Below are 16,034 nucleotides of genomic sequence, written 5' to 3'. Positions count from 1 at the left end.
ACCATTCATTTAAAGCACTCAGGTGTCAAACGCGCCGTGTCACGTTGCCATCACGTGACATATTGCAACATTTTTCCGTTTGTGGAGCTGGGCTGGGCGTGGCCTGTGTGTGACACATTCGGCCCATGGGCCACCAGTTTGACATCCCTGATTTAAAGTGTAGATGAGCTGGTATTTAAAACATTCTTAGATTGTTGCTACAATGAGAATCAGTATGGCATAATGATTTAAGATTTTGCATTGGGGCCAGGAAGTTTCAGGTTCAAAGTCCATTTTCAGCAGGAAAAGTTCATTGGTTGAGTCATTTCTCAGCACAACCTATTTCCTAGCATTGGGGAAAAATAGAAAAGAGAATGTGATATATATTACTTTGAATTCCTACAGGAAAGGTAGGGTATAAAAAAACAAGCCAACTATTAAGGATATAAAGTGTAAAGACTGAAAACCTTACATAAACTATTTTTTGTTCCTTGGGGATGTTTATATAACAGCATTTCTCTTGGAGTTTTCTTACCTCTTTGTGTAATAACCCAATTGATTGAGAATTAATACATTAATCTTTAAAAATGATTACTAAGTTAACCAGGGAAAGGGATAACCTTTTATTGCCTACTCTTGAATGCAACGAAGAAAGTATTCATTGAATTGCAACATTAATTGTAGTGTGTTTGGCTAGACAAGCTTCATTATTATATCATACATAAAATGTAGAGCAGTGAGATTGAACATCCAAGAGCAGGTAACACCCAAGGATCATACTGGCACCTTACAGTGCCTGAAGTAAACAATTCCATAATGAAACAAAAACCGAATGAAAAAACACCGAGTGCCCCATCCCCGGACGGAAGCGTGGGTTCGTTTATCGTTTCACCGCTGCTTTACAGGCACAGCTCGGTAGGCGGAAGCCAAATTTAGTCTTCAATAAGCTAACACCGCTTTTGTAACGGCGTTTCTAAAGCTGTTCTCCCCATGTTGGGGGTGAAGAAAGCCAGGGCACTAGCTCAACTATTACAATCCGCTTGCTTTATGTCCGGACGCCTCACTTAAAAAGTAAACCTGAATCGTGACTTCGCTGCCTGGAGGTGGGGAAACGGGTTCGTCCCCTGACCCACGGGTGGTGGATGGGCGCTCACACTAAAAAGGCGTTGAGAGAATTCTCGGCCGCGCAGAGACGAGTACAGGGTCGTATATAACACTCATTCGCTGTTGTCCCCTTCATTCAGAACCGTCGTATAAACACTTCTCTATGAATTGGGAAAGTATCTGGTCCGCTATGCATTTATGACTTAACTGTATATTTTACGTATTTTGCGTGAGCGTGAAACATATAGAAAAGTTCCTGAGGTACTAGTAGGCAAAAGGATACGTTTGGCTTCCGATGAACCACGAACTGGGAAGCCCACCGACTAAATTACTCAAGGCGGACTAGGTTAAATTACCGTTGGCTGGTTGTAATTTTGCATCATGACAACGCAACCTCACGCTTTCTCGCGTTTCCGAGTTTTTGCCTCTCACGAGATGGCTGCCACAACTCTTCCCCCTTTTCCTTTCCCCGGTTGGTCAGCGCGTTTGCAGATACCGCCTTCTCCCTGCGTCGCGCAATGATGAACGCATCAATCCTCATTGCCACGTCTCTTCAGCATTTACAGCAGCCGCCGCGGGGAAAGTGCGACCCGGAGAGAATTGGGAGGGCTGCGCTACGCTCTCTCCCCGGCCTGGCGGGCTCCCCGGCCTGGCGGGCTGGTGGTGAAGGCGCCCTGCTCATGGTGCTGTTGGAGAGGCGGTGAGTCGGATTTTGAATGTCCGCCTCCTCCTTCTCATCTATCTCCGTGGTGTATGGTGTGTAACCGAGACACCCCGTTGTAACCAAGCACGGCCCTGTGGCTTGGTGTAGTGAAGGCCGCCGTCGTGCTTTGCTTCTGTCGTTGTTGGTCGCCTGAGAGAGTTGTGCTTTATCCCGTTGCCCCTTTATCCGTCGCGTTGGGTTAGTGAACAGTTGCTCTATTCAGTTATTGACCTTCCCACTTCAGGGCTTTCCCGTTTCGCAAACATTTTAGGATTTTCCTTGCTCTTTCTTCCCCTCTTGTGGTTCATTAGCTCTCATTCAAGCAACTTTTTTGTTGAGAAGAATGAAATACTTCTGTAGGAAGTACATTGTCTTACCTAGAAACATCTAACTGCGTTTATCCAGGCAACTAAGATCGGACCTGGTCAGTACTTGGATGTAGGACTTAATGGGAAGTCGAGGGCTACGGGTTAAATTTAGACAGTGGAAAAAACATCCCGACAGAAGACAGTGACAAGCTGCTTCTGTGGTATTATCAAGTAGCAGAATTTGGGTTCCTTTTGAAAGAGATTTACTTTCGTTTATTGTTGATAATGAATATTACTGTTACTGTATGATGTTCTTTTGTTGGAGTCTGCTTAAACTTCTTAGAAATCCAAACTTGCAAGATGTGGCTCCACTGAGTAGTGCCACGCGCATTTAATTGTTTGTATAAAAGTTATGTGACCTGTAGACATTTGGACAGAATACATATCCTTGAGAGTATGAGGTTTACTTTTGAATACAGGTAGTCCTTGAGTTACAATAGTTCATTTAGTGGCCATTCGATGTTAACAAGGAGCTATTTATTTTCTATGGAGAAATGTTCATGTGCTTTTTAAAATAACATTTACTTTATTGTAAATGATCATCAAATTAACAAAAGAGCTATAAATATTTTTTTTCTGAAGTAAATTATGTTTACTTGTTATGTATGTTATGTTCTTTCCTTTTCAAATACAAAAGTACTTACCCTGTTTCCCCAAAATAATACATCCTCTGATAATAAGCCCAATCGGGCATTTGAGCGCATGGCAATAAGGCCAAGCGCTTATTTCAGGTTCAAAAAAAATAAGACAGGGTCTTGTTTTTGGGGAAACACAGTATAAGCAATTTTTACTACTATTGGCTTAACATAGTTGCTTTCATTATGGCTGGAAATGCCACTTGAATGTGTATTATATTTAAAAGTATAGAACTGACAAGCAGTTGGAGATATTATAAAGATACAGTAGTACATAATTTTACATAAACAAATCCATGTCAAGGAAGAATTATGGGATTCAGAATATTACAATATAGAATCTTTAAAATTGATATTGCAATAGATGTGAACAATGCATACCTGAACATAAACTCTGGATTTCAGTAAAGCCAATTTAAAAGATTTTTCAAAGAAAAAACTAAATGGATTGATTGCCTTTTGTTCTTTAGATTCCTTAGTTCCTTTGAAGATCTCATCAACTTCATTCAACCATGACTTTCTGTCAAACTCAAGCCTAAGGATAACACAGTAAAATTCAATTGAATCAAATCCTTTATTTCTTATACCTAATGGATAGATCTTCCCAATATTACAGCTGTAACACTCTACCGTAACAAAAAGTGATTCTAGGATGTGGCTGCCCTGAACCCTATCTAGCTCAGGACTGGGCAGTCTCTTAATTTGGGCTTCTTTCTGGAATGTACCGTGTCCTCCCTGCAAAAGCTTTTGTGTTGCCAAGACTCCCCTCCAGGTGCACCTTCTATCACAACATTTCTTGATGTTCATTTTTGTCTTACTCCATTTCCACTTCATATTTTCAGTAATTCATTCCTTAAATCACTTGATTGGGCTAATGTATATGAGATTGCTGTAAAGATGATATAGAAGCAGTAGCTGATACAAAAAGTAGTGGCAAGATTATTGGCCCTGCCAATATAGAATTGTACCTATATCTAATAGCTGTATTAGTTTTAAATATTGATTGCTGATAGGCTTAAAGGTTCAAAGTTATAGAGTTGGAAAGGACTCGAGAGGTCTTCTAGTCCAACTCATTGTCAAGCAGGAGATCTATACCATTCCAGACAAACAGCTGTCCAATCTCTACTTTAAAACTACTTCAGCTTCTAGAGGAAAACCGTTCCACTGATTGTTCTCACTGACAGGAAATTTCTCCTCAATTCTTGGTTGGAGCTCTCTTTAATGATCTTCTCTACCCATTGCATTTGTCTTGCCTCAGGTGCTTTAGAGAATAACTCTACCTCCTCTTCACTAGGGCACATTCTTAAGTACTAGAAGACAGCTGTCATATCACCCTTAGTTCTCTTTATTAGGCTAGACATACCTGGTTCCTTCAATTGTTCATCATATGGTTTAGCCTTCTGTCCCCTAATCATCTTTGTTGATGTTCTCTGCACTCTTTCTAGAGTCTCAAATCTTTTTTGTATCATGGTGACCAAAACTGGATGCAGTATTCTACATGTGATCTTACTAGTGCAATATAAAGCAGTACTAACATTTCACGTGATCTTAATACTGTCCCTCTGTTGGTGCAGACTACGACTGCATTGGCCTTTTTGGCCATTGTGGAACACTTTGGCTCATACTTAAGTGATTATCCACTAGGACTCCTAGTTTCCTTTCACAATAATGTTGTTGAGCCAGGCACCATTTATACTACAGCTGTGCATTTGGTTTTTCTTGCCTAAGTGTAAACCTTCCTTTTCACAGCACTGATTTGCATTTTATTGGATAGGGCTCAGTTTTCAAGTCTCTCAATATCCTTCTGGATCTTGATTCTATCTTCTAAAGTGTCTAGATGGATAAATAAATAGACTATCATCTATTCCTCCCCCAGCTTGGTGTCATCTGCAGATTTGATGAGTTTCCTTCTATCCCTTTATGTAAATTGTTGAAGGGTACTGGACTAAAAGCCTTGTGGTACTCTGCTACATACTTCCCACCTTGTTGATGTAGTTCCATTAAGAACTACATGTTGAGTGCAGTTGGTTAACCAATTACAAATCCATCTGGTAATGATGCAAACTATACAACATTTTTTCAATCTTACCAAAGTAGGCTGTGTTCTACTTTGTCAAATGCCTTAATGAAGTCCAAGTGTATTACATCCAAAGAATTTCACTGGTCCATTAATTTTGTCACTTGGTCAAAGAATGCAATAAGTTTTGTATGTCATGGTGTTTTTGACAAACTTATGTTGGCTTCTAGTAATAGCTTTGCTTGTTTCTAGGTGTTCGCAGATTCGTTGCTTGATTATCTTTTCCAGGATCTTCCCAGGTATTGATATCAGACTGATTGGTCTGTAGCTTGCTGATTCCATTTTTTTTCCCTTAGGAAAAAATATTTCAGAACCAGTTCTAGAGATTAAAGTAGTAGTTTAGAAAGTGGAAGACCATGAGTTCTAGTCGCTGGGTGATTTTGGGGCAGTCATTCTTTTTCAGCCCAACTTACCTTACAGGATTGTTGTTGTGGGGTCAATAGGAGGAAGATGTGTTGGATATGTTCATCGCCTTGAGCTATTTGTATAAATAATATAAATAAAAAATAAAAAGTACTGGCCATTAGCTGTCAAGCTGTAAAATGGCATCATACCAGGATATATGAGGCTCCTTTCCAGAACTGAATCTGCCTGTCTAATCTGGTCATCAAGAGGGCTTGGTAAAAGTTCCCTGCCTTCATGACACCTGCAGGATGTGGCTAACAAAACAGGCCTTTGTCATAACTCCCACCTTGTGGAATGTTTTCTCCCAGAATATATGTAGTCCCCTCCTTGCTGCAATTTTGGAAACATGTTACATTTTTTATTTCAGTGTACTTTTTGCTGGCTGTGAGTACCTATCTTAGGTTTTTTTGAGTTTTTGTGATTATTTTTTGTTTGTTTTTGATTTATATTGTTTTGATTGACATTATGTTTAGGTTTTTTTTTGGTGATATTGTACACAGCCAGACTCATTTAGAGAGGTTATAAATACTGTAAAATACATAAATTCATAAATATTTGCTCATTCCTCATTCATTCTTTCTGTATGACCAATTAACTCAATGAACTTCTTTTTGTATTGGTCACAGTGCATCCTACTTTATTCAGCTTTTGAATATTTCTCTCGATATACTATCTCTTTTCCACAAACTGAACACAAGCACATTATTATTTAGAGCTATTCTTATTTTTGTTGAGAAACATTCATTGCTTGGAAAAGAGCACTCTGCCATTTTACCATTATATCTTAAACATCTTCATTTTCTATTTACCATGGTACCCAAAGTCATACATTTGTTCTAATTTGTTATTTAAGTTTAGCTTGCAATTGAGGGGGGGGGGTTGTTTATTGCAGTTTTTTTACTAATGTATATATTGTATCATTTGTACAAACTTTGTCCCAAAGGTGCTTTTTCAAGAGGCAATTGGACTTTTTTTGGGGGGGGGGTTAAGATGTTTTGCTTCTCATCCAAGAAGCTTCTTCAGCTCTGACTGGATGGAAGAGAATGGAAGGATTTATATTCCTTGCAGACAGCTGGTCATTTACATCCTTTTAGAGAGTCATTGAAGCCACTTAGAGGTTTATCTGTCTCCTCAGGGTCACCTGAGTAGTGCAAATGAGTGTGGATGTCAGGGTTCCAAGGAACAAAATAAAACTCTGAGGCCTGAGGTTCCTCAAAGTTCCAATTTATTAGAGATGTCATGTTGGCACATCTAGAAAACCCAAATCTGAAAGCTTTCAGGTTTTCCACACCCAGCTAACAGTTCACAGCCCTACCCCACACCTACAAGTTCATCACATAGTCCAATCAACTCTTCACATTCAACTGGATACAATCCAGGCAGTCTCCAGCAGGTGCAAGCAAAAGTGTCCTTGAATACAGAATGTTGTTATGACTAACTTTCTACCGCTCCAACAAAAACCCCCTCCCAATTTCCCAGGCTAAAATATGTGGCAGTTAGGAAGCAAAAAGGAAAATTGTCTTCCAAAACTGACAGTGGAGTCTTCTTGGAATTGCTGAAAGGACTATGTTGTAGACTGGAGATAGATGATGTTGTAATCCTCCCACTCTGTTGAGAGAGGCTGTTGAACAGGAATAGGACATCCTCTATCTCCAGTCTATAGCACAGTTCTTCCCCCAGTTCCAAGAAGGCTGCACACTCATTTGCAGTTTGAAATAGTTTAACCCTGTATTCCAAATTATAAATTTTATAATCTGAAACCACTGTCCTAATAGTTCTTTTGCCTCTGGTTTGGTGTATATTACAATGAAATTTTGATATATTGTTTTTAACAAATTAATATTAAAGCATAATGTTTTAAAAACACATGCAGCATCTTTTTAAAATTGTTCCTTTATGATCTTTCCTAAAAGTATATTTACTTTTAATTATTGCTTTTGTCTGTGCAAAGTGTATATGATGAACAGCTGCTGCACTTTCCTTTGTTTTAAAAGGTTCTGTGGCATAATTTGCTTCCTTTTCATTTGTAGAATTGGGAAATTGTTACATAAGAATCAGGGCAAAAAGTGCCAGAGGTGGAAGAGGTGGATTGCTTCCTGGTCATGCCCGGTGGAAGGAGGGGACCCAGCCGGCAGCAACTAAGCCGTTCAGCTTTGCCTTCTCTTCAGACATTAGTTGGTGGGAACTGTGGCAACGGAACAGGTCTGAGAAATAGGTAAAGTCTTAAGTCTAGCATTGTGCTTCTAAATCTATTCCCTGTTATCATTGGATATTGTTATGTCCAAAAAAGTACCAGCCATTGATAATTTGTCCATAACCTTGATTTTTTTTTTTTGTAAACAAGTTTTATTGGGTTTTTTTTCTCCTCTCCCACCTTCACCCACATCTTTCTTTTCTTTTCTTTTTTTTTTTGTACAGTGTTGGTCGTTTCTTATCTTATACAATTAGTCAAATTCAAATACATTTTACTCAATTACAATTTTTACCAATATTGTCTTCCCCCCTTTTCCTTTTTTTTTTTTTGAACATGCCTCAGTATTTCTATACTTGCATACATAAACACCTTCTTCATTTATCCCTAAATTCTAACTTTATCCCTAAATTCTAACTTTACTATTTGTACATATTTATCCTCTTTTATTCTTAAAACAATTCATTCTTTATCTTAATACATTTATATTTGTTTGTTCAGCGCTGCCTTTCTTCCACTTCATCTTTTTTATTGTACAGCAATCTTTCTCCTCACACCTACCTTCTCCCTCTTCTCCTTCCAACTTTCTTTCCCCACCTTCTTCTTCTCTACTTCCCCTTCCCTTCTCCTTCTCCTCCTCCTCTCTTCCCCTGTCTTACCTTCTCTCCTACTCTGATTTCCCTTCCCTTCCTTCCTCCCTACTCTTCCATCCCTCTCTCTCCTTTCTCCTCCCTTCCAATTCTTTTCCCCTCCTTCTTCTCTCTCTATTGCTGTATTCATTTTCAATTTAATATTTTCCATTGTGGAGTCCAGGCAACCCCGATCCCTTGTCTATTTAATTATTAACAATATATTTTATCTTGTTCTCTTTTTTCCTTTGAATCTTTACTCAAATATTTTTCTAATCTTCTAATCCTTATCTTTTTACTTTTACCAATATATTTTTTCTGCTTTACTTCTTGCAAGTATAACATTTAAATCATTTTTATCATTTCAATTTCATTCAGTTTTACATTCAATTTCAATTACTGAATATATTTCTCAAAACATCTTAACAATATATTTCCACTAATTCAAGTATATATTTATAAAGCGCATCTTAATCATTTCTCATTTTACCCAATCCAATTAGTTCTTAAAATATTCTTAATTTGTCTTCTTTTCTCTTTTTAATTATATTTCAAATATATAGTTTAAAATATTTCAGTTATTACATTTCCCCCTACTGATTTATTCATAGTATTAAAACTTATCATTCTATACTCCAATAGTATTGAGCATGTGACATTTGTTACAGTTTTCCCATTGTTTCTACTTTTCTTTTCCTTTTTCGTATCTTTTCATTATTAATGTCAATGTACTTATTTTGTGTTTTAAAATCATGAAATCTTTGCCCTTTATTTCCCATTGCTTTCCATCCCTTTTCCCTCTTTCTTATATTTCCACTGTAAATCCCAGTGTAATCATTTATGTTTTTAGTATTTTTTCTTCTCCGCCGCCCTCTTTTCCTTCTTTGCCTTTTGTTTTCCTTTCTTCTTCCTTTCTTTTGTACTTTAAAATTCTGCACTCTCCTATTGTGCCTTATATTTCCCATTGTTTCTCCTTTCTCTTTCCTTTTTTGTGTCTTTTCATTGTTAATCCCAGTATGTTTATTTTGTATTTTAAAATCATAAAATCTTTTATTTTGTCCTTTATTTCTTATTATTTTACATCTCTTTTCCCTCTTTCTTATCTTTCCACTATAAATCTCAGTGTAATCATTTATTTTTTTTATATTTTTCCTGTTCCACCCTCTTTTCCTTCTTTGTTTCTTTTCTTTTTGTCCATACTTGATATTGCAATTGTTTAATTTTCCATAGTCAGTCTCTTTGTCTTTGTCTTCTTCATTATCCATCTCTCTTTCTTGTTTCTCATTAGTCATTTCCTTCTCTTCAGTGCATTCTAGCTCTGTCTTTACCTTCTCAGATTTCGATTTGCCATGCACATTTATAATCATTTCCTTTATTTCCAAACACATCGTCTTTATCAGTTCATTAAGTTCCTGTTCCATTTTATTCTTTCCTGGTTGATATTATTCCAGTTTTAAGTTGCATCAAGGTCCTTCTTTTATAATCATCAAAGTCTATCCTGTTGTAGGCAAAATGTATCCTTCTTAGTTCTCGCCAGTTATCTTTTTAAAAGTTCAAGGGTTTTTTTCCCCTCGTTTCTTCAAAAGTTTTCTCAAAGTAGACAATTCCATGTCATGCTCTTCCTTCTCCTGCAGATGTCTCTCTATAATCCACAGTTCCACTCGACTAATTAACAAATCGCCATTTTATTTATAATCCACATCCATGTTTATCGAGTCATAAAAGAGAAAAGGCCAGTTTTCACATCTTCTTTCACCTTTATATACCACCAATTAGTTTATAATCCAATCCAGATTGAATCCAAGTTCCAGATTTACATTTACATTTGTCAATCCCTTTTAATTCTTTATTCGGGTTCTTCTATGGCACGCTTGTCATTCTCACTTTCTCTTTCCATCCGCCATCTCCCCCCGCCGCTATTTAGCCACAAATTCCATGCCGGGGTAATTTTAGTGATAGTTTAGTAGTTAAAAATATTTAGAATTTTCTTTTTATTGTCTGTGGGTTAGCCGATCACTCACCCAACACCAGCACTCTATCTAAATCTTCCCTCCTGCACATCGCTTGCTCCAGAGGCTCCAGCTTCATGGCAATATATCCCACCCCCCGTCACTGGCTTGGAGAGAGTTTCTCGGGCTATCCGAGGGACTTGCCTGTCCCTCTTTAGACACCGAGCTGCCTCTCTTTCTTCACTGTCCCTACAGGACAGCTTCTGTCAGAAGACCCCCGGTGTCGGTTCGTCTGGCTGGTTTTTGCCAAGCTCATCGGAGCCCGGCATTTTCCCAGCCAGTCACGCCATGTCGCTTCCGGATTCTCCCAATAATAACCTTGATTTTTAAGGGAGGCTTTTGCCTTGTGTTCAGTGTATTGTTATGATACCTTATTCATCTCAGTATGACCAGAGTAGGACAGCCTTGATGTCTGGGGTCTAACTTGCATGTTTTTGAAGGGATTGAAGGCTCCAATAGACAGGCAGTAATGTAAGTGGACAGTTTAGTTTTTCAAATTGTTTCTGTTTTGGGGAGGGAGGAAAATTTATATAATTTTCATAGGTAGTTTGTTAATCAGTCTTTTAAAACATTTGAAGTTTTGCACAAAAAAAAAAATTGGGCTGCCTGCAATTGCCAAATGCCTATATATTCAGCTAAAACATCTTCCGTTTGGAAGCATCAATAGAAGCATCTGAAACCTGAAGTATTGTTACTAGGAAAAAATGGAATTCCTAAATTTCCAGTTAATACATTGTGTAATGGAAAACTTAATCAGATAATGCAGTATATCATCCATAAAACTTATGCCATAATGTTATTAATCTTTATATCTCCATATGACTGTTCATTACATTAACCTATGTTATTGGGTTTTTAAAAATCTGTTGCAAATCTGATCTATTGTAATCAAACTGATAAACAATTTAACATCTAAATACTAAATACCGTTGTTCAACCAGTGGGTAACAATTATTTTTGGTTTCAGGAATGGTAGTACTCTCAGTCTTTCTGCTCCTCCTATCACTGCCCTGATTACTCCTGAGCCTGTGAGGCACTGCCGAATCCCAGAGCTCCCTGTGGATGGAAACCTTCTATTTGAATTCCTCTTTTTCATCTATTTGCTGGTGTCTCTTTTCATTCAATATATTAATATTTACAAGACCGTCTGGTGGTATCCATATAACCACCCTGCCTCCTGTACATCACTGGTGAGTTAATCTTTGCTTACCCATCCCAGGATTAATGAGTGTCTGTAGTTAATTAATAAATATATGTATATCATCAAGCACTAATCAATACTTCCAATAATCATATGGCAGAAAAAAGAAGGAATTGCAAGAACCTTGTATCTCAGTTTTGTGGACAACATTTATGGGTTGTTAGTTCTTCCCCTCCACCCAATTTCAAACACACTTGAGACACACAACCTTTTTCTTACATTCCACTCTGGGAGAGTCACAGTAAATGTGGCATTTAATGTTATGATATCAACATGATACAAAAAGAAAGGTTGTAATCGGTAGACTATTTATCCCTGATACTTTGTAGAATTTGATTCATTTTGATCTGAAAAATACCTCCCTGTCAACATAGGAAAAAAATGTCTTGATATTCAGGGTTTTGGGAATGTTCCCTCAGATATGCATATCCCAAGAAATTGGGTAAGAGAGCTAGTACGAGCCACAGTGGCGTAGTGGTTATAATGCAGAACTGCAGGCTATGTATGCTGACTGCTGACTGCCTGCAATTTGGCAGTTCGAATTTCACCAGGCTCAAGATTGACTCGGTCTTCCATCCTTCTGAAGTGGGTAAAATGAAGACCCAGATTGTTGGGGGCAATATGCTGACACTGTAAACCACTTAGAGAGGTCTGTAAAGCACTGTGAAGCGATATATAAACCAGTGCTATTGCTGAGTCTCCGGAGAAAGACGGCATATAAATTGAACTAATAAATATCTTAAAAAGTAGAAACAAAATTCAAAATGATTTTGTTAGAATAGAGAAATTAGTTAAAATAATAAGGTAAATAGAAATTCAAAGTTCCTCCCTTAAGAAACATAAATCAAATGTTAGGATATCTGGAGAGTACTGTGTTTCCCCAAAAATAAGACCAGGTCTTATATTTTGGGGGGGGACCAAAAGACCCATTAAGTCTTATTTTCAGGGAATGTCTTATTTTGCAGTTGCCCGCCCTCTCCCTCTTACCATGTTTGCCCGTGGCCGCAACAACTTACAGGGCTTCCCAGGGCAGACACACTTTTCGCCTGGACGGAGAAATGATGGGGACTTGAAGCTTCATCTGCTTGCAAATGGGGCACTTTGAAACGGAGCTAAGCGTGTTGGGATCACCTGTCTCCCCCCACCTCATACCTCTGGCTCCGCTGTGCACTTTTCACCCAGAGGGAGACGAAGCTTCATCTCCTTGCAAATGGGGTGCTTTGAAACAGAGCTAATCACTCCATTTCAAAGCGTCCCATTTGCAAGCAGGAGAAGCTTCGAGTCTCCGTCATTTCTCCATCTGGGTGAAAAGTGTTTGGGCGCATATGGGACGCTTGAGAACAGAGCAAAGTGCCCCATTTGCAAGCAGATGAAGCTTCATCTCCCACTAGGTGAAAAGTACGTGGCGGATGCAGGGACATGAGGGGGAGTCAGGCGATCCCAATGCGCCGCCCACTCCATCCCACCCACTGTCTCTCCACTTGCCCGCGCCAAGCAGGCACCCACGCAGTGCGTTGGGGTCGCCTGCCTCCCCCCGTGCCTCTGCCTCCGCCTGCTGCTGTGCAAGCCTGCTGTGAGGCAGGCAGTCGCGCAGCACATCCGGATCGCCTGTTTCCCCCACCCCTGCCTCTGCCTCCTATGCTGTACCAAGGGGCTGGTGTGCTGCAGCTGCTGCCAGACACCGTCGGCCCCCTGTGCACTTGTTTTGTGCTTGCCACACCCATCCCCCCAGGCCTTATTTTTGGGGTAGATCTTATATATTGGGCCCACCCCAAAAAACCAGGCTAGGGCTTATTTTCAGGGAAACATGGTATGTATGACTTTGTAATGTACTTGTGAAAAATATCCTGGAATAATATTTGATTCCTTATTAGTCATCAGTGCAATATAGTTGATAGAAGGCAAATGCAGTTTTAGGTTGTGTCAGCAGAGAATATTGTCATCCCTTGACAGCAGAATATGATCAGGGAAGAAAGAATCACATAGAGTTCCATTAATTAAGTTTAATGTCAATAAATAGTATGTTGGAATACAGAATTTTAGAAACTGAAGAAGCAAGGCTTCCAACTTCATTTATGAGTGAATCCATTATTTTGAATCTTATTCCCAGAAGGGCTTGATATCTTTTTCACAGGTAAGGAAAGCAGTGAGACATCTACCTGCTCTTGATTAGTGATGTTTGAAATCATCCCTTTACTTTCTTAGCATGAATTCTTTTAAGCACAGTTTCTGCCCCTTTATCTGATTTAGTCCTGCCCCATATCAAAGAACTGTGTACAAGTTTGAGCATCACACTTCAACAAAGGACTCAAACAGCAGGTTTTAGAGCAAATAGACTGAAAACTAAGTATTTAATCTCATTTGATGAGATTAAACATTTGGGCATTTCTAATCTTGAGAAGAAAAGACAATTAATGGAGGAAAGCCATGATAGTCCTCTTTCCGTTAATTCAAAATCTTTTCTGTCCCATTTTAGAATGTAAGACACAGAATAATGTATTTTAGAGTACAGGTAATCCTTGATTTACAACAGTTTATTTAGTTACTGCTTGAAGTTACAATATCATTGATTTATGGTTTACAACTGTTACTTACCGTTGCAGCATTCCCGTGGTCATGTGATCAAAATTCAGATGCTTAGCAACTGACTCATATTTATGATGTTGCAGTGTCCCGGGGTCATGTGATCACGTTTTGTGACCTGACAGGCAAAGTCAATGGGGAAACCAGATTCACTTAATAACCATGTTACTAATTTAGCAAGTGCAGTGATTTACTTAACAACTGTGGCAAATTCATTTAAAAACTCACTTAACGAATGTCTCACTTAGCAACAAAAATTTTGGGGTCAATAGTGGTCGTAAATCGAGGATTACTTATAGTATAAAAATAGACATAAACCAATTTATTAATTTAAATAATAAATTCTTGAAAAAAATCATTAAGAACATTATTAACTTGTTGCATCTACATCTTTAAGGAGGGGCATGGAATATGCCTGTAAGCATTGCTACAGGATCCAAAGCATATCTCTGAAAGGCCACTGTCATTGTCCTTGCCCAATCAGATTTTGGTAATTGCTTCTTTGTCTTCACTGTCACATAAAACAAATTGTTGACACAGCAGACCAGGAAGTATTTCTGTCTTGAAAGTTTCTTCATTTAAAATATGCCATATCCTTTCTATTATTAAGTGTATCAGAAATGTATTTGAATCTGTTGGTTTGATAGAAGAAAATCAGATGACAAGCTGAAGTAAATATGCCATTAAGATGCAAACATTTTCAAAAATCAGTGGGCATAATCAATGGTCTGTGAAGAGGATTGTGGAAGGCAAAGATTTCTGGTTGTGAAATGTCCTCAGATGCCATCAGTAGTTTGAGAGTTATTTAAAGGTGTGTATTCAGATCAAGTTTGCATTGCATGCTTACCCATGGTTAACTTTACTATCGTTTTAAGTTACTTTTCTGATCTACATGACATATACCTATACTGTAAAATCTTTTGTCAAGTTCAGTTTGTGATTTTAGAATGTTATATAAACATAACTTTATCAGGTCATACTTTTATGGCATGAGGATTAGTTACAGGGTTGCATGACTCCCTTTCTTCTGTCTTCTGACAATAAAAGTAGTCAACAAGAAAGGACAAAAATTTGTTGGACCTCTGGCTCTTGACAAGTTAGATTCACAGCAGATGTCAGAATAATTGAAATCTCCCCATCATCACAATTCCATGCTTCTTTGAAAGACACAGAAGGACTTGCCCAGGTGGCCTATATGCTTGCCATGCAGACAACACAAGGTGGTGAGAGGCCAGGGGAGGGAGGGAGGACGGAATTTGCCCCACATATCCTTACCTATGTCATATTTGACAGTTATAATCTGGGGTCTTGTGATCTCCTTTTGAGACCTCCTGCCAGGCAATGGGGAAATCCAGATTGATTTAACATCTGTGTTGTAGCTTAACAACTGCAATGATTCCCTTGACAACTGGTAGGAAAGGTTGTAAAATGAGGCAAAACTCATTTTTTGCCTCATTGCAAAAATTGCAAATTCCAACACACACACACACACACACACACACACGGACAACAACAATGCCAAATCCCAACCATCATCACACCCAGGGCAACCACAATTGCAAACTCTAAACCCACACACAGGGAAACCACAATGCTCGTGTATGGTACAACAATCAATTTATTCAAATAAAGTCATGTCATCTTCTTCTAGAACATCGTCAAAACTCTCCACACCCTGAATTCCAGTCTGAGTTTCTTGTGACTATTTCGTTTAAAACCATTGGTCCCAAATGCTGATGTCTAGCAATAGAGGTCTCCTTAAAAGAGTACCTCATGCTTGTATGTCATTGGCAACAAAGATGTCACTGATTTTGTCCCATGCATTCTTGACCCAAGTCACAAGCTCTGGCAGACTAGGCTTCATGAAGTTTCCATGCTGGTTCCTCACCATTCTATTCTCAATGTACTCATTGATTTCGCTGTGCAGATGGTCCTTGAATGGCGTGTTTATTGCAATGTCTAGTGTCTGTAGGCTGTCATTCCTGCAGGAATCATTATTTTGTCAATTCTTCTCTGTGCAAGAAACTTTTTCATGTCTTTGGCACGGTGAGTGCTGGCTGAATCCCAGACTACCATACCTCTTTGGCCACCTTGCACAACAAGTGGCAGCATTAACTCGACCCACTTCCTTATAGCTCCTTGTGTGCACC

General features: G+C 38.7%; 1 protein-coding gene across 2 annotated transcripts in view; it reads left to right on the top strand.

Moving 5' to 3' along the window:
• Positions 1-1,493: 1,493 nt before the first annotated feature.
• Positions 1,494-16,034, top strand: part of TMEM39A (transmembrane protein 39A) — a 29,447-nt gene continuing 14,906 nt past the window's right edge. The window contains exons 1-3 of one of the 2 annotated variants that reach the window (XM_034411173.3): positions 1,494-1,783; positions 7,302-7,486; positions 11,068-11,290. In XM_034411173.3, the coding sequence (XP_034267064.1) occupies positions 7,374-7,486; positions 11,068-11,290 (336 nt within the window). In that variant the 5' untranslated portion in view covers positions 1,494-1,783; positions 7,302-7,373. Of the gene's footprint in view, positions 1,985-7,301; positions 7,487-11,067; positions 11,291-16,034 lie in introns of both variants that reach the window. The other variant, XM_034411174.3, reaches the window with a different exon arrangement.

Source organism: Pantherophis guttatus, chromosome 2, assembly GCF_059756535.1.
Source record: "Pantherophis guttatus breed Tessera chromosome 2, ASM5975653v1, whole genome shotgun sequence".
Lineage (NCBI taxonomy): Eukaryota > Metazoa > Chordata > Lepidosauria > Squamata > Colubridae > Pantherophis > Pantherophis guttatus.
Note: the sequence above shows the minus strand (reverse complement) of the source record. Positions and strands in the feature narration are given on the sequence as shown.